The sequence below is a fragment of the Copadichromis virginalis genome, linkage group LG4, assembly GCF_057382275.1.
Source record: "Copadichromis virginalis isolate Kocher_CV1m ecotype Utaka linkage group LG4, C_Virginalis_male_GT1.1, whole genome shotgun sequence".
Classification (NCBI taxonomy): domain Eukaryota; kingdom Metazoa; phylum Chordata; class Actinopteri; order Cichliformes; family Cichlidae; genus Copadichromis; species Copadichromis virginalis.
Genome location: NC_140621.1, coordinates 29,113,414 through 29,132,135, shown reverse-complemented (window position 1 = coordinate 29,132,135; position 18,722 = coordinate 29,113,414). Strand labels below are relative to the sequence as shown.

At 40.5% G+C, this 18,722-nt stretch overlaps 1 protein-coding gene across 3 annotated transcripts; it reads left to right on the top strand.

Annotated features, from left to right (window-relative positions):
• Positions 1–1,905: 1,905 nt before the first annotated feature.
• fbxl20 (F-box and leucine-rich repeat protein 20) lies at positions 1,906–18,722 on the top strand. 3 transcript variants are annotated; one of them, XM_085454751.1, is made up of 16 exons: positions 1,906–1,969; positions 2,227–2,392; positions 7,384–7,445; positions 8,293–8,347; positions 8,465–8,539; positions 9,455–9,549; positions 9,685–9,753; positions 9,839–9,934; positions 10,325–10,451; positions 11,187–11,261; positions 11,980–12,110; positions 12,489–12,549; positions 12,687–12,731; positions 12,820–12,876; positions 13,002–13,214; positions 15,309–18,722. In XM_085454751.1, exons 2-16 carry the CDS (start codon positions 2,351–2,353, stop codon positions 15,414–15,416), a joined length of 1,311 nt encoding a protein of 436 aa, XP_085310877.1. In that variant the 5' UTR covers positions 1,906–1,969; positions 2,227–2,350; the 3' UTR covers positions 15,417–18,722. The 3 variants fall into 3 exon arrangements, with proteins under 3 accessions (XP_085310877.1, XP_085310878.1, XP_085310879.1); XM_085454752.1 differs by lacking the exon at positions 1,906–1,969 and adding an exon at positions 2,095–2,113; XM_085454753.1 differs by lacking the exons at positions 1,906–1,969; positions 2,227–2,392 and adding an exon at positions 3,537–3,959.

Below are 18,722 nucleotides of genomic sequence, written 5' to 3'. Positions count from 1 at the left end.
TGAACCCCCGACCTTATTTCTGTTCGAAAATAGTACTATCATCTGCATCTCTATGTCACTGATATACAAGACCTAGACAGAATAAAGCTAGTCGGGTATTTAATGCCTTACCTGTAACTGAAATAGGAAACCAGGTAGCTCCCACAAATTACATATTAACAGTATTAAAACGTTGAGGTCCAATGAACAGTACTAGAGGGCACATTTGTTTGGATTATTCCTTTAGGGATAAAATTGTCTTCTACAGTGCACTTCTTTCTGAGTGTGTATTTTGTAGCTTAACACATTCGCATATACACTCATAAGTGATTTTATTAGGTACACTTTGCCAGTACTGAGACACTTGCCTTCAGAACTGCCTTAATTATTCATGGCACAGATGCAATAAGATCCTGAAAACGTTTTGATCCATATTGACATCATAGCATCTCACAGTTGCTACAAATTTGTCATCTGCACACCCATGATATACATCATTATACATCACATCCCAAAGAGGCTCTATTGGATTGAGATCTGTTGATTCTAGAAGCTGTTAGAGTACAGTGAACTCACTGTCATTTAAGGAAACCAGTTATTTGAGCTCTGCAAAATGGCATGTTATCCTGCTGGAAGCAGCCATCAGAACATCCAAAGATCCAAATGTTGCAAGACTTATCAGACCAGGTAATATTTTTCCAAGGTTTGATGTATTGTGCATTCATGATTGCTCTTCATATATTGGTTGTGATGAGTGGTTATTTGAGTGGCTGTTGCCTTTCACACAGCTTGAAGCAGTCTGGCCACTCTCCTCTGACCTCTGACATCAACAAGCCATTTTCACCCAGAGAACTGCTGCTCACTGGATATTTCCTCTTTATTTTGGACCATTCCCTGTAAACCCTAGAAACAGTTGTGTGGGAAAATCCCTGTAGATCAGCAGTTTCTAAAATACTCACACCAGACTGTCTGGCACTAACAACCAAGTTACATACAAAATCACTTAAATAACTTTTTCTTCTCCATTCTGATGATAAATTTGAACTTCAACAAGTCTACTTGACAATTCTAGCAGCTTAAATGCATTGAGTTGTTGCCATGCAAGTGGTTGATTAAATAGCTGCATTAAAGAGCGGTTGAACAGATGTATCTAATAAAGTGGCCAGTGAGTAAAGAACAAAAGATGCAAAGGTCCTCTTCAAATTCAAACCTTGGGATTAAAAAACCCCCCAAAAAGTATATTATTTACACACACTTTAAAAGGGGGTTCTTTATCCTTAGGGGCATCAGGAGATAATTGTTCAATTAAAAATAGCTGTTTTCTTAAAGTTACAGAGCACCAGACCCCAGTCAAACACTACTATTTGCGTATTAGAAATTAAGGGAACATATTAGCTATCACTAGCTTTGCTATAAATATATTGATGCTCAGTGTTGTCTGGCGTGTTAGTTTTACGCTCTACGATGACGCAGTATTACGAGCTGTCGTCCTTGGATGCTGATTGGACCCGCTGTTGACGAGGGGTGTGCCCGAGGAGAAACGAGGAAGTGGCGTTTCCCTATTGCAATAACAAAGTTGGAATGTTTAATAACAGCAGATGAGATAGAATAATCTAAAAACGAGTGTTAACCGTTACTGATAGTTAATAAAATGCCGAACTCACAGGTTCTATTCTGGTTTTAATACTGTTTTTAATACAGTGGAAAGTGGCAGTGCTCATATCAGACATGCACTTCACTTTAGATGTTTTTGTTTCATACTATAAGAGAAACATAATTTTTTAGCCTATGTTTTCTCACAAAGTCTGTATGAACTTTAAGTCTGATCTAACTTTTTAATTATCACATGTGGCCCCAAACCCTCGATAGGTATTCATGCTACGTGTGCGGGCAAATGGTTGACACCCCACTTTGATATTTATATTTGCTCCTCTGTGAGCTTTGGTTAAAGGAGCAGTCAGAGAGCAAGAAATAGTGCGCACTGAGCAAGGTCATTATATTTATTATTTTTCATATTAATGTTATTTATTTATTATGGATGTAGGGGTTGTACCGGCTGAATTTTAGTCTGCCCCACTGCTGTCGGGCTATTGTGTGGATGGAAAGAAAGCTGTGCTTATAGGGGGAGGAGGAGGTGAGGGCGAATCGAGCTGATAAGAGAAGTGGCTTATGGCTGGCTGGCTGCTGCTCGTAACCCATATATTTTGTTTTTATCGGTAACAAGAGGTTTTGTGGTTCGTGGTACAGGTCAAAATACATCAAACCACCGGAGCTACCGAGAGGACGGTAGCATGATAATCGTGGAGAGGGCCCGTATCTGCATTTTACTGCGCCTACACCGAATCCATTGAGTCGGTTACCAGCGTCCGACATGGGGAAGGAGGTAAATGGTGTTTCGCGGAGCCGGTTTGAGGTGAGTTAATTATTTCCATTAACTGACAGTCACTGAGACACATTAAAAATAGCCGATATAACCGCTACGATCCGGGCCTGCGTGTTGACTGTTGCTATAATTATTATAAAACTGCGCTTATGGGGAGGCTATTGATGCAGCTTCCGCAGTCAGTATTTGGGATTAGGTCAAACACTGTTGTGTTGTTCAAGCAACATATAGGCTGTCGAGGCCTGGCGTGGAGAGGACGCACGTTAGTGTTTTCCACTAAAGCCGACGTGCTGCTCGCAGCCACTTTCAAGGCATTTTGAGTGCTCTTTAAACGTTGTCCTCGTTTCCCTTTGCGCCGTCAAAACAAAGACAATGAGGCTACAGAGAGCACGCCGAGGAAAGCTTCGACACACGTCAACATAATGAGCAGAAGTGGAGGATTTAGTGGTTTCACTTTGAAAAGAAGCTGCTTAAAATTATCCTCATATGCAGGATTGTTATGTTCCCCCCTTCTCTCTTTTGAGACCTCGTTATGTATGCTATATCTATAGCCGCTGCGGCGGTGGTGGCCTCAGTCTGCTACCTGCACCCGGTGTTAGCACAAAATATCTGAAAATAGTGCCGAGCTATTACAGTGTAACACACATCATAACCTACACTCGTCTCAAAAGGCCCATATGTACGCTGTCTACCTACAGTGTCGTTGTTGGGGGTTTTTTTCCCCCCAATGCAAGGCTATTACCATAAACTTTGTGTCGCAGCCGCGCAAGCGTAGCTCAATATTTTGGTGCGAACTTATATACAAACAAATGTATCTGGCCACTGACATTGGCCTGTATAGCCCGAGCATTTGATGTTGTTTAATCCCCAGTTAGCGTGGGATTTGTGTGTGTGGTTTTATTTATTTTTAACGGTGAACAGCTGACGACTCAGGCCGTTACCTTCTGGCCCGACAGCTGCGGCGGAGCTGCTGTTTAAAGGTATCTGGATTTAGGAGAGGGGAGAAACGGAAATGGCGATGTTTTGCCTTCAAGATAAAAGTTTCTATTTTTCAAACATTCTGTAGTTAAGGTTTTGTGTTTTGTTGTTGTTTTGTGTAGTTCACAAATTTATGTACTTGTTTTTTTTTTTTTAACTTGAAGACATTTGATCTATTATAGCACCAATTCACAGCAACAGTTGCCTCAGGACACTTTTATATTGTAAGGTAAAGATCTTCAAATTTTTTAAGAAACCCCAACGATAATATGACCACCAATGAGGGAGCACTTGGCAACAGTGGGAAGGAAACACTGAATTTTAACGGGAAATAAACCTCTGGCAGAACCATGCTCGTGGAGGGACAGCCATCCACTGTGACCAGTTGTGGGAGCAGAGAGAGATGGCAGAAAAGGCAAACTATGGGAGATAAGCTGAATTTAATAATTGCCAACATGCAGTTGTGGTGTATGGACACATGGAGGGTGAAAAGAAATGAGTGAAGAGGAAATGGTCAGTGCATCATGGGAAGCCACCCAGCAGCCTAAGCCTGTTGCAGGAGCTGGATAGTTGAAGGCTCTGCTTCCTATTCTACTTTTAAAAACTCCAGGAAACACAAGTAAGCCTGCTGTCTAAGAACAAAATGCTACATAAGCATAACAATGTACTATGAAGGCTTTAAGATATGACTGGGCCTAATTATTTTACATTTTGTGTGTGTGTGTGTGTGTGTGTGTGTGTGTGTGTGTGTGTGTGTGTGTGTGTGTGTGTGTGTGTGTATATACATACATACATACATACATCTGATTACGTACATCTGATTTTTAGGAAGTAAAAAAAATAAAAAATCTGGGTATCGACATATCAGCCAGCAGTATGAAAATGGATGTTTTCATTGCTTATTAACTTTTAAGCAGTCTATTCAAAACACTAGATAATAACTTAAAGTGAAGATGCCGCTGGACTTTGCACCAGCAAATGATTAGCCGTGATCTGATCCGTTGGGGGCATCAGCTACTACTGTTCCATCAGATCCCATTGAACATACAAGTTGTACTTGGGTGTTTCAAGGAACCAATGCCAATCCTGACAATATTAGATGCTGAGTGACAAACTGAGTCCAAAGTTAGATGTTTGCCATCCAGAAGACTGCAGTTTGTGTCCTGTTTGTTCTTACCCACTATGTGAAGGGGTCCACTAAGACAAGCTAAGATAAGATGTGATGTAAATATTAAGTCAGGATTTGGGGAAATTCTTCAGTTACAACAGTTAAAAAACTAAAGTCAATGTAACAGAAATAGGAATATGTATCTAAAATAAACCTGGTATCTTGATAAGGTAAAGACTAATCTGAAATATAAATGCATATGTTAAAGAAAAATAAGTATAGTTTTAAATATTTACAAAATACTTATAAATAGAATATATAACAAGTAAAATATTTTCAGATCAACAACCATTTATATGTGGCAAGCATGATGTGTCATATTTGTTCCTATAACCTCATGCCATTGCCAAAGGACACTTAATGTATCTCTGTGAGACTCTAGCTGTTGACATATCTGCAGTCTTTGACCCCTTGGGAATGGGGAAGGGCTGGGATTCTGCAAAAAGGATCGAAACTGTTCTAAACAATGAAGCTGCTCAGCTGGACAAACTATGTGAAGCTTTGTAAATTACAGCTGTTGTTTTTTGTTTTTGACTTTTTTAAGTGGTTTGTGGTGGTGCAACATTTAGCACTGTCATCTCAAAGTGAGAAGGCCCTGGGTTCTGTGTGGAATTTGCTCGTTTGCCCCCGTGGCTCACAGATACTGCAGGTCAGAGAAATGGAAGTTGGGTTAATTGGTCATTCTAAATTGGCGATAGGAGTGTGGTCACACCGTGGCAGGGATCGACAGCGTCTGCTACTGTCAGTTGATGATATTGGCCAAGTAATCTATCAGTTGGGCTTAACTTATGATATGAGCTAAACAAAGCCTTTGTTGTTCACTAACCTAGGATTATAATTCCAAGCAAATTTAACAAATGGTATGCTCAGTAGCTTTTAGGTTTTGGTGGTTAGTTATAAGAAGCTTGAAACCAAATATGCTGGCTGGTAAGTCATCAAAAATGCAGTCTGCCAGTGAGTGTTTTATTTTGAAAGGCAGGGAAGGAAGTTGTGTTAAATACACAGCTCTGCTGCAAGCACTGAGCTGTTGCACTTTTATTCTGTTAACAAAAGACCACCCAACAGACTGGAAAAATAGATACTTAAATGGCCACTCATTGTATTCACTAATTAGAAAGAGTATGTAAACAACTATTTTGGAGGTTTAAACTGGTTTAAATTTCTGACCTTAAACAGGTTCCTTGACTTCACCATATTTAGTTGTGCCTAATTCAATCAGTGCATGTATGCAATAATAACCTAAAACTCAAATATAAGCCCCTCCTATCGATCAAACGACCAGGATTTAATTATTTATTACCAGGAAGGAATATTTACACATTTCCTAAAAATAAAATTACCCTTTGCCTCTGCAGTGGTTTACTACAAACTACAGAACACCCAGCTTGTTTTGTTTTTTGTTTGTTTGTTTTAACCCCCTGCATTACTGTTTATAACTGAGCAGTGGCCAAAACATAATGGTCACATTCATACTGCATCATTTTATGGTAGATTACAAAAGGGTACTGTGTATGGCTGTTGACCACGGACATCTGCTTCTTTTGAAACGGCCCTGGATTATTTGGCCAGAAAGCAACGCTCTGGAAGGCGTGCTGTCAGAGTCAATTTGCTCCAAATCCAAACAGAAAATGTCTGTCCCTTCTTACTCCCTCAAAATTTTACACGTCTGCGCTGGCAGGCAGCCCCCGCATACAGCTGTGTGAGTGTGTGTGTGTGCAGCTTGAGAAAGAGTTTGTGTTTTTATCAGAAAGACATAGAACAGCTTTGACCCCAAGATGCCTTATTTGTGTGTGCGCGTTTGTGTGCTTCGTAAAGATCCAGGCCTCAATTTCAACTGGCAGACGTGACAGTCTGTTTTTGTGAGTTGATGAATGGGTTTATGTGCACGTCCCTCAAAATCGTGACGCTATTGTGTGGCTTCAGGATACACACCAATAATCAAAATAGAACTCTGTTGGGACCTTTAAATCATTCCCTTTGTTAAAACGGGGTAAATAAATCTTTCTTTTTGGAATTGGTGGTATTTGTTTCTATCAAGTAGTGCAAATAAGAATTGACAAACACCTTGTTGATCTTGTCATAAATCTTTTACCTCATGTAATTAACATGTGCCTTCTGCCACTTTTTATTTACAAGCCAGATCCGCCCCTGGTATAAACGTTTTGTTTTCTGAATGTTTGGAGAAAAATGGATTGAGCCAGATGTTACTTCATTCATCCTGTTGTGATTGAGTACGTGTTTCCAAGGACCATTGTCTCAACATCTTGCATTCAGTGATTTAGTACAGTATCATTTCCCACAAATTATGGGAACCCTAAATTCCTCAGTAAGAAGGGTGTGTGTAGCTGGGACTCAATAAATGCAAATTTATTGTCTCTTTGTTTACTGTGACTTTTTTTCTCTGAATTGGAGTCAAATTTGTGCTCACACAGCATGCAGTTATTTGTGTGGAAACCCATTTAGCTGTTTGCTGAAGCTCGAATTATTTGTCTTAGAGTCACAAAAATATATGGTACTGTAACCAATTCCAGTTTAAAGTTTCAGTACTTACTGTTTTGAACACTGGGTCTTACTCAGTAGCACGTGTACTAAGACGGATATGCATGCAGGAAAGATAAGATGAAAGCATAGGCCATCACAGCCTTGTAGTTGACAGTACAAAGTCCCACCTCGCTGTGGCCTGTGTTAGTTTATCTTCTGTCACCCTTTGTGTTTTCTGGGAATTGACATTGAATCCATCTCAGCTGATGAGATTATGATCTTTTATCCTTGCTTATGTGTTGGGGCCGTCCTTGAGTGAGGAGAGGGGATGAAAGGGGCCCCAGTCACTTTGTGATAGCCTCCAGGACTGATATTATCTTCTCCACCCTTTTAGATGTTCACAAATAGTGACGAGGCAGTCATCAATAAGAAGTTACCTAAAGAGCTGTTGCTAAGGTGAGTGACGTTTTGATGCACTTTAACTTACTTGCAGTTTTTTTTTATTTTTTTTTTTTTATTGTTTGTTTTTTGAGGAAAGCAAAATTTGCATGTTGAAATTTCCACAGTCACATTCATGACTTTACTACGGCACAAAATCATACTCAAAGGCAGCACCTCCATCCTCTGTGTGTTACCCTAACACACGCAAATATTGTGTGTCTCACAATCATATCGTTTATGTTCACTTGCCCTTTTTAAACAAAGATTCCAAACACTAGGATGCCAATTTCTCTTGGCTCTACACACCCACTGCTCAACCAGTGCTAAAAGCATAATTACAAACAGGTGCTCGTGGTTATAAAACTTTTAAATTGATTTGAGAGAAAAAAAAAAAGGGGGGGGGGGGGGGGTGCTCACAAGCCTCTTAGCAAACAGCAAATGAAGGCCATAACTCAAACCTCGGCCTTGCCAGCCAAGCTGTCTGTGTTGCGGCTGCTGACTCTGTGCTGCTTGGCCTGGTGCAGTGCTGTGATTTGTGAGGCTGGCAGACTGCTGCAACTCACTGCATCCCTGCTTCAACCCCAATTCAGTTTTTTGCTGCATTGTAGGATCCTCTAATCGGTATCCAACTATATTCCTTAGAAAGAAATGCTTTCCCCGTCAGGACCTCACTTTAAGAAAACATATCTGTTCTGCAAGCAGGGAAATGTATTTTGATGACAGTAAAAGCAATATTAGCTGATTTAGTCAACACCACTCTGCTGTTAGGGGAAGCACACACAGGGTTGCGTTGAGGGCAGTAAAGAGGAAGCTTCTGGCAGCGGGGATCATGGTCTCTAAACCGTCCCTGTCTGTCTTCTAGAATCTTCTCCTTTCTGGATGTGGTGACACTCTGTCGCTGTGCCCAGGTCTCACGGGTGAGTCTGTGTTCACAAGGTGTGCGTGTGTGTGGTTTCAGTTATAGTATGTGTTCTGCGTGTGCATGCTAAATAACTCAGAATTTCTGTCCACTCCCCTCCGCTCCCTGCTTTTAGTCCTGGAATGTTCTGGCCTTGGATGGCAGCAACTGGCAACGAATCGACCTCTTTGACTTTCAGAGGGACATTGAAGTTGGTTCATTTCATTATATCTTATTACTAACAGATGCGATCATAAATGTTTGCAACTCCAAATATTAAAAACGAAATCATGCTTCAAATTTGACCCATCTGCCCTTCATGGTAGTCTTCTTACACAGAACTGTGCCCCTTAAAGTGCAGTTGCTATGTTTTTTGGGCCCCGCCTGGAAGTTCCACTTTTATCACCTTCACTGGATCTTCAGCTTGCAGTTTGTTTGGATCTCCTTGGGTGTATCAATAACCATCTATGGCCCTAGGTTTGAGCCTATCCCAGTATCAACATAGTTTTAATTGTGAAGAAGATGATGAAGTCAGAGACTAATTTGATGAGCAGGATGGTTTGTGGGTGAAAACTGTTTGGGTATGGTGTAAAACTGCATTTTTAGTACCACAGTTTAGGTTATTTCAGTCATATGTCCTCCATAGAACAGCTCTGGGGAATAGTAGAACTCCACTTTGACAGTCTAACCCTGCAAGATGAATTCTCAACCCCATCAATGTGTAAAAAATAATAAATAAATAATGACCAGTATGCTCCTGGTTGTACTCCCCTTATAAGCAGCCATGGTCTGTGAGTCACAGAACAATTTCTAACCACCAGAACACATTAATGCTGTGTCAGTTTTGAGATCCACAGAGAAATCGCAGATATGCGGTTTATGCGAACGTGACCTGCGATGAACTCTAAGAGACCAATGTAAAAATGGCTGGGAGGCTTTCTAGTGCAAGAGGAGTTGATCTTGAAGAGTAAATGAGCCAAATGTAAACCATGTGTGTCATCTTTGTTTGTTTTAGGTGGAGTCTGTGAACTTTATGATCGCAGCTTATATGTCACTTTATACTCGGTACTTTAAAGGTGCTGTAGAAACAAATACAGCAGAAAGAGTATGTTTCTTTTTGTTGCAGGGTCGAGTGGTGGAGAATATTTCAAAGCGATGTGGGGGATTCCTTAGGAAGCTGAGCCTGCGGGGTTGCCTGGGTGTGGGTGACAGTGCCCTGAGGTGAGTTTAGTGAGGACCTCGCCTAATTGAAATTCTCATACTAGTTCAGACCCTGAGGGGAGATAATGAGAGAAGTGCAGAATGACTGATATCACACAAATGTTTCTTTTTCTCTTTCTCTCTCTCTCTCTTTAGGACTTTCTCACAGAACTGCAGGAACATTGAGGTGCTTAATCTGAACGGTTGCACCAAGATCACAGACAGGTATAGTAACAGTCCATGCAGCAGTGCGGTTAATGTATCTAACATATCATAATACACTTTTTATCACTGTATTGTTCTTCTGCAGCACGTGTAATAGCCTCAGTAAGTTTTGTCCAAAGCTAAAGCACCTGGACCTCGCCTCGTGTACCTCCATCACCAACCTTTCACTCAAAGCGCTCAGGTATGGCCAGTTGTTATTTTGATATGCTGTTTTCCCACTAATTTTAAAGCACATATATCAAAGTGAACCTGTTATGTCTGTTCTTTTTTGTCCCTCTCAAACATAATGTTACAGTGGTGAATACCTTCTATTAAACATGACCATTTAGCTGAGTTCCAGAATAAATATATGAAGCCGGAAATTAGCTTAATAAGTCCCTTCAATCCTATGTACTACTTGTTGGCTGTGATTCATTTTTTCTTTTTAAACCTACACAAGTCACAGAAGAGATACGAATAATGTGAGAAGATTTCAATTTTGTTATGCATTTAACATTTCCCCTAATTGTCATTGCACCTTTCATTCTTTGCAAGTTTCCGCTGCTCACCCTTTTCTTTGTTCTATTCTCAGTGAGGGTTGTCCTTTGCTGGAGCAGCTGAACATTTCCTGGTGTGATCAAGTCACGAAGGATGGCATCCAGGCCCTGGTGCGCTCCTGCCCTGGTCTCAAATGTCTTTTCCTCAAGGGCTGCACCCAGGTACACACGTGATTATGTTATAATAAGTTGCTGGCAATTTCATTCTGTGTAACATTTTATTGAACACATTGGGGAGACCGTGGCTCAGGGGGTTGGGAATCGCATCTGTAACCGGAAGGTCACCGGTTCGATCCCTGGGCTCTCTGTCCTGGTCGTTGTGTCCTTGGGCAAGACACTTTACCCTACTTGCCTACTGGTGATGGCCAGAGGGGCCGATGGCGCGATATGGCAGCCTCGCTTCTGTCAGTCTGCCCCAGGGCAGCTGTGGCTACAACTGTAGCTGCCTCCACCAGTGTATGAATGTGAGAGTGAATGAATAGTGGTATTGTAAAGCGCTTTGGGTGCCTTGAAAAGCGCTATATAAATCCAATGCATTATTATTATAAAACTTTTTTTATAAGTCAAAGTAGTGACTTCTTAGGTGCTCTGTTTTCTATCAGTCAACACTGTAGTGAATAGGGTCCACTTTAATCTTAGACTTTTTGTCATCTTCCCTTTCACTAGTTCTTCTTATTTATTGCAAGAAAAAGTGGCAGCTGCACACATAAAAGAAAAATTTTCCCATGCAACAAAGCATACCATCAGGGACAGACATTGGATTAAAAAAAAAAAACAACAAAAAACCCAATAAATAAATAAAAAGAACAGTCTGCGCTGATTTAGTCTTTTTCTCTTATGAAATTCCTTATTGAGATATCAGTTTTCTTTCCCAATGCTTCCCAATCTTTTCCACAGCTAGAAGACGAGGCCCTAAAGCATATCGGAGCTCACTGTCCGGAATTGGTCACATTGAACTTGCAGACATGCTCAGTAAGTACATTTAACAAGAATAGAAGAAACACAGAACACGGACATCCAGACCCTAAAGCCTGCTCACACAATCCAGTTAGTCCCCTCTGCATCTCTTTCTCGTCTCATATCTCGTCTTTGATTTTTGTCATCGTTTCACTATAGCTTTCTTTTTGTTTTCTTTTTCTAAGCAAGCTTTCTTTTACCTGTTCTTAACATGTATATTATGAGTTTTCTAAAACACCACATACCAATATAATAAAAAAACTAAAATGTGTTACTTTTAATCATTTTACAACAATATCGACAGTAGTAGAAAGACACCATATCAATTGTTAAAACTAATTTTTTTAAATGTATGCTCTTTATGAATTTGATTAAATATTTCTTGACGGTTGTGGTGGGTAAATGCTCAAATGGAAAAGAGGGTAATTAAAAATAAAAACAGAACTAGGTTAAATACAAACTGTTTGTATTTAACCTAGTAAATAAAGAGCATCCCAAAGAAAGTGATGCTTTCATATTAATATGAAGTTGACACTTTGATATTATTCTGCTTTTCGTTATAGTTTGTATAACTGATTTTGGACACAGGGTTGTACACTGTTTGCTTTTGCACATCTACCAGAGAGCACAACACAGAGAAGTTTTGCCTGGCATGTTTTTACATTTCACAGTGGATGTTGATTTGATTCACTTCCCTCATACACAAACACGTACTGTGTCTTTCTGTGAGCAGCAGATCACAGATGAGGGGCTCATCACAATTTGCCGGGGTTGTCACCGCCTGCAGTCTCTGTGTGTGTCAGGTTGTGGCAACATCACAGATGCCATCTTGCATGCTCTGGGACAGAACTGCCCCCGCCTCAGGTGACGTCACACACCTACACATCAAACTTTGTTCTGAGTTTTGCGAGAAACTGCAAAATATTTAATTTGTTTTACATAAAAATCCAACTAATCTTTGTTTCAAGAGTGTTTGTCCTGGCTGCCTGATGTTTGGGAGACTGTTCATACGCTTTCAAATTCCAAAAAGAAAGACCTGAATTCTCATTTTAAGCTTAAAGATTGCAGGATTGAGGTAATGGAATGGAAATAAAAGATATTACACTGACCCGTCTGCAGTACAGATATCTTGAGGCCTGTGACTGTAGAGCCAGTTACCTTTTTAAGTGTGAAAGAACTCAAAATTTTGGACTCTAAGTGATCCTTCAACTGTATAACTCTTCATTGTGTTCCTCCTTTTAGAATATTAGAAGTGGCTCGCTGCTCTCAGCTTACAGACGTGGGCTTCACTACATTAGCAAGGGTGAGTGTGGTGTCTGCCTCTTGGTTGCATTGCAGATAAATGGCAAGCAGAACTTTGGATCCAACAAAATCCTTTAAAATGCATAAATCCATAGTGATTATGCAATCTCTTTTCTTCTCTGTTATTTCTCTCTATAGAATTGTCACGAGCTTGAGAAGATGGATTTAGAAGAATGTGTGCAGGTAAATAAACAATATGGTATATAATGGTTGAACTGTTTTCTCCTTTTCTTCGCTTAAGAGAATTTTGTTTCTTTCACTTTTGCATCAGATCACAGATGGAACACTCATCCAGTTATCTATCCACTGCCCCCGTTTGCAAGTCCTGGTAAGTGTGTGCTTGCCACTCAAACATATTTTGCTCCTGCAGCATTTTCAAGCATAATGTCATGGCTGTTTTCATAGACAGTTTAGTAATAGAGCATCTGTATTGGTACCACAATGTTCCTGCAGAGTCTGTCCCACTGTGAGCTGATTACTGATGATGGCATCAGACACCTCGGCAGCGGCCCCTGTGCTCACGACCGTCTGGAGGTGATAGAGCTGGACAACTGCCCCCTGATCACAGATGCCTCACTGGAGCACCTGAAGAGTTGCCATAGTCTGGATCGCATCGAGCTCTATGACTGCCAGCAGATCACTCGCGCCGGTATTAAGAGACTAAGGGTGAGTTGTGTGGGCTGCGAGTAATGAGTAAGTGCTTGTTCAGTTGCAGAATGTATGGTAAACACAAATTGTACTGCTGATGTAAATGTATTCAATTTCTTTTTGACTGAATAAATCTTACCACACTTGTGAAAAACACAATTTTCATAGGACTGTAAGCAGCCCTGTGGGGAAAAAACCCTAAATACATCCTTACTGCTTCTTCTTGAGTAAGTAGCAGCCGGGTGTTGCGAGTCAAATGCACTTGTTTAACTGATCATCAGCAAATGTGACCCCCACTATGAAAGCAGATGTTTCATAGTAGAGTTCGTAGTGATGTTTCATGGTATTTCCAGGAGTGGACGTTCCAGTCAATTTTCACTAAGATGACACAATGCAAAGAAAACCCAAGCACTAGATTTCAGACACTGCAGGTCTCAGTAAGCATTTTCAATGTTCATGACAGGACAATTGGGCAGAAATAAAAAACACTAAACAGACATGGCTTGTTTGGAAGGTTTGCCAGTAGAAAGCCTTTTCTCTCTAAAAATAGGCAGCATGGCTTAGGTTTGCAGATTTGCGTCTGAATAAATCACAAGGCATCTGGAAGAATTTCAGATAAGATCAGCGTGAGCATGTATGGTGGAAACAAAGTACTGCATATTAGCAGTATGTAACTTTTAAACATTTTGCAGCCACAGGATCTGGACACCTTGCAACCATTGAGTTGACCATGAACTCCTCTGTATACCAACATATTCTAGAGTCAAATGTGAGGCCATCTGTCCAAAAGCTAACTCTGAGCTGAAACTGGGTCATGCAGCAGGACAATGATCCCAAGCACAGCAGCATGTCTACAACAAAATGACTGAAAAAGAAAAGAATCATGGTGTTGCAAAGGCACAGCCAAAGTCCAGACGTAAACCTGACTGAAATGCTGTGGCCGTACTTTAAGCGAGCTGTGCATAAAAAAGGCAGTGTTGTAAAGAAGGGTGCGACATTCCTCCTCCAACATTCCTCCTCAGCAATGTTAGAGATGAATAAAGTCATCTTGAAAACAACTGATTCAGTTTATTGCTGCTAAAGACGGTTCAACAATTTATTGAATCATGGGATGGGTGTGTAGTTTTTTTTGTTTTTTTTGTTTTTTTTTACAGGATTTTTTTTTTGTAAAAAACAAACAAACAAAAAAACGTTTTGTTTTTTTTTCACATCATTTGTTAAAATCCAAATGTCTGTCTCAGCTAGAGCAGACATTTAACTACCTAGCACAAAGTTTGTGTGATTAACCTGTGTGTTGAGTTTTGTCACTGGTGTATGCTCTACCCAGGCACCAGGCTTTGTAAAAAGCATACAGAATATTTCAAGTAGTTGTAACAAGTAAAACAGACAACTCCTGTCGTGTGTAATGTATAAGGAAAAGGACAACTAAAGACAATGTCTGGACTTGATTCTCCCGACATTGTCCAGAGTTCTTGTGTGAAACCACTATGGATGTTTAGTTGTTTACCTTTGTAAACAATGCTGTGTAGCAAGAGCACAAACACTACCACAAAGGTATTGCATTCTTAGAGTTGCTTTGTCAGTCAAGCCATTTGTCCTTTTACAGAAGAATGCTGAAAATGCAAACTACTATCACTATTGATGTAGGAGGTTAGACTGGTGCTCTCTAACCTTTCCTCCTCATCAGCATGATCACGAAGTATAGATGTAATGCAGAGGGTGGAATCAGACAACACAGATTCATGCATTTTGTCCAAATGAAACTCTGTCTGAGTCATCGATCCACCCACATGAAGTGATGAATCAAAACTTAAGCTGTGAAAAACAAACTGTCTCCTTGACAGCAGTGAGTGAACACTCTGTCCAGATCAAGTCAGACTTCACTGAATCCTATGTTAGTCTTTGAATTTGAATGAAAATCAGACATAGCCTGACTGTGTCGACAGCAGTTTGACATCGTTTTTGATTACTGAAACAAAAATAAACTTGAGGTTTGCAGCAAAGCTATAGCTACTGGTGTACTAAATGTCCCAGAACAGCTTTCCACATATTTGTACGAGCGATTAATACATTTCCATCTGTTTCTCTCTCGTTTATGTTTTTTTACTACAGACTCATCTGCCTAACATCAAAGTGCATGCATACTTCGCTCCTGTCACTCCACCCCCCTCAGTCGGGGGCAGCCGTCAGAGGTTTTGCCGCTGCTGTGTCCTGCTATGATGTAAAGCGAACAGCCCCCTCTTCCCTCTCGCTGTGTCCCTCGTACATGCTCCCTGCAGCCAGTCACTTGACCCCTGACCTGCTCCCCCCCACCACTCCTGGCCCCTTGTCACAGACTACATGCTGGTGTGTCCCCCTTTTGGAGCTGCAGAGAGAGGGAGAGAGCCAAACAACACTACAGGATCTTGGGTAACCTTCCCCAAAACGTTCTTAAATCTTACCACTGCACACAAACAGAACATATACAATAGGCTTTAATACAAGCTCAAGTGAAGAGACACATTTACACAGATTAACTTTTGGAGGACATTCGTGGGCTGTGTTCAGTGGACACACCAGTATTACAAAGAAGTTTTATGTTTTAAAAAATGTTATCACCATTGAGGGATTTAACTCGTCATCAAATGAAGTACAACAAAAAATCCTAACGAATGAGTCCGTCTTTCAAACGGAAAACCATTACAGCTTTTTACTTATCAAGCACTTTGAGCTTTTAAACATGGCTGAAAGATCCCACTCAAACTCCCAAACACAATTCCCTTAGTGTTTAAAGGTCAACTCAACAGCTACCTCTAGACAGGAACTGCACTTGAGTACGACCAGTGTTCGCTTGGTTCTACAGGCTGTTTATTTCAAAAGAGGGGCAGCGATGTAGCCACCTAACTGCCAACATCCCCACAAGAATGCAGCAGAAACTTTGATTTTTTTAATGTTATTTTATTAAGAATACTTGCAGCTATTTGCACTTACAATAAAGCAATGATGAGACACTTTGCAAAACCGGCATCTCAAAATTGAAGACTACTAACAACTAACAACACACACACACACACATAAATAAAAAAAATCCTCAATTAACGCATACACTGCGCTTGCAGCGAATATGCCCTCACCTCTCTCTGTCTCTCTCTGTTACAATCAGAAGCTTCAATATAGTGCAGAGGAAAAATAAAAAAGAAGACAAAGTTTAATATTTTTCTAAAAATGGACAATTAAGGCTTACAAGTGGGGACTTGAGAAGATGCCAAATGTTGCATGTAACACCTCTAGTTTTTTAAAATCTCAATGTAAATATGTGAGGACTGCGGGAGTCAGAGAGTTGAAGCCAGATAAACAGCAACATGATGATATGAGACGGGGCAGAAATTGCCGTCGATGAGTCTTTCTGAGGAGTCTCGAGCATGCTTGTTTACGTGCAGATGTGCGTGAGAATATGTGCTGGAGCTTTTGGAGAGTAAAAAAAAATGACCCAGTACTCGATATGGAGTGAAACAAACTGATGCTGGCATGTGAAGGCTCATGTCAACAAAAGAAGACGTTAAAAAGATACTTTTTTTTTTTTTCTTTTCTCTTTTGTCAACAAAAAAGGTCCGACCGCATTAATTCATGGTGTCAGACCAGGACAATGGAAAGAAAAAGCCAACTGAAAACAATCAAAGTAAAGCTATTTTCAGTTAGTTTGATTTCATTAAGTCAAGCTTGTTTTCGAGTCCTTGATGGTTCCAATGACGAGGAACTGGTGAACCCCACGCAGTGGCGGAAGGATGTGCTTGATGTTGGAGTGGCATCTGCGACTTCTCAACTTCTATGAGGCCTTTCAGGGGACGGAGTGATAGTGTGCTGCACCCTGCCACCTGTGACCTCCTCAGTCTGTCTGGGACCAGTGATGCTGCAGGAGGTTACAACCAGATCAGACTGGTGGAGGAAGTTGACTGAATCTTGAGCGCACAGCTCTGGCCTGCTGACAGATATGATGGAATGATTTTTGTCACAAAAGAGGGCTATAATGGACTTCAGCCCCCTCCCCTGCCCTTTAAAGTATTGGCGCCTTTTCTTATGGATTATCTTGTCCTACACTTGCACCGGCTTCATTCATTATCTCCTGTTCCCTTTTCATTTTATAAATGTGTCTTTTACTGCTTTCTCCTCTACACGATTTTCCTCTGGAGCTTTCTTTGTTTTTCTGTTTTGCTGTGGTTTGGATTCTGCCTGTTTGTGTTTGAAGTCACAAGTTCAGTGTCTCCAAGTTGAGTTTGAGCCCTCTTCCAGTCCTTAGTTTTGATCTGATGGAGTTTGTTTTTATCCAGAGTTTATTGTTAATGTCCAGAGTGTAGTCTTTGTCCAGGAGAAGTGTTCGCACCAGTGCAATTGTTTGAAATGTTAAATGTGAGTCAGATTTATTTTTAAATTTCTTTTAATCTAGGGCTAACGGTCACAATGACGTGTATGTATGACGTACGGTCTGCTTATTGAATGTTTCCATCAAGGAGAAGGACGGAAAGATTTTCTTTTCCCCCCCGTTAAGTGTGCTTTTCTCTTCTTCATTTTTATGCCTTGCCGTTCCAAATGGGATCCGTCCCATAATGCACCTATCCAAATGCTTCAATACAACAAAAACAGGAAAACTCACTGCAAAATTTTGATTACCTGCAAATGCCCCTGTGCTTTGGTTTTGATGTGCTCAGCAACAGGCATCTATCACGCAAAATGCAGAGTGATGATTCTGTTCGGTGTGTCTGCGTGCGTGCGATTTGACAGCTATGACAAGCAGGATAATACAAGCCGAGATGAATCCAGTGTAATCCAGTCTGATCTGTTTTGTTTGAATGGGGTTTATGGGGGATTAGAGAAGAACCAAGAGTCTTCTCTAAGTGGAGTAATGTAATGCACTCTGTCACTGTGCTCTGGTTTTAAGACTGTTAACTCAAGGAAAAAGAAAGTCAGGGAATCTAGTCTGTGAGCTGGGATGTCAAATCTGCTTGTCCTCGTCGTGCACCAGTTAAGTCATAAACGCATGCCGACAACATGGACTACAACTAATAGTACTCAACTTGCTCCTGAAGGTTTTATATATGTACAAAAGAAATGACTTGTCACCTGTTTTTTATTTTTATTTTTTTTGTTTTGTTTTGTTTTTTGTTTTTTTTCCTCCTTTTTTCATGGTACAGAAATACACTACAGGCTCTACACAGCAAAACACCAGACTTATTTTCCCTTACAGTAACAAAACACCTTTGTGTGTGCGTGTGTCAGATCTTCCACCAGTTTACACAGAAGTCGAGCTGTTACGCTCTGGGTCCGTTTGTTTGATCCTAAACACTGGAGTAAGGTTGTGGATAAGGACAGAGGCAGAGGGTGTGTGTTCAGGGTAGATTGGCACCTGAGATATTTAAACAAAAAAAAGTTTTGACAATGACTGTAGTTAAATTACTGTAAATCTCTTTTTTTCTTTTTTCTTTTTTTTACAATTAACCGATTATAAATGAATATGTACGTATGAATAAATATATACCTATATTATTAAGA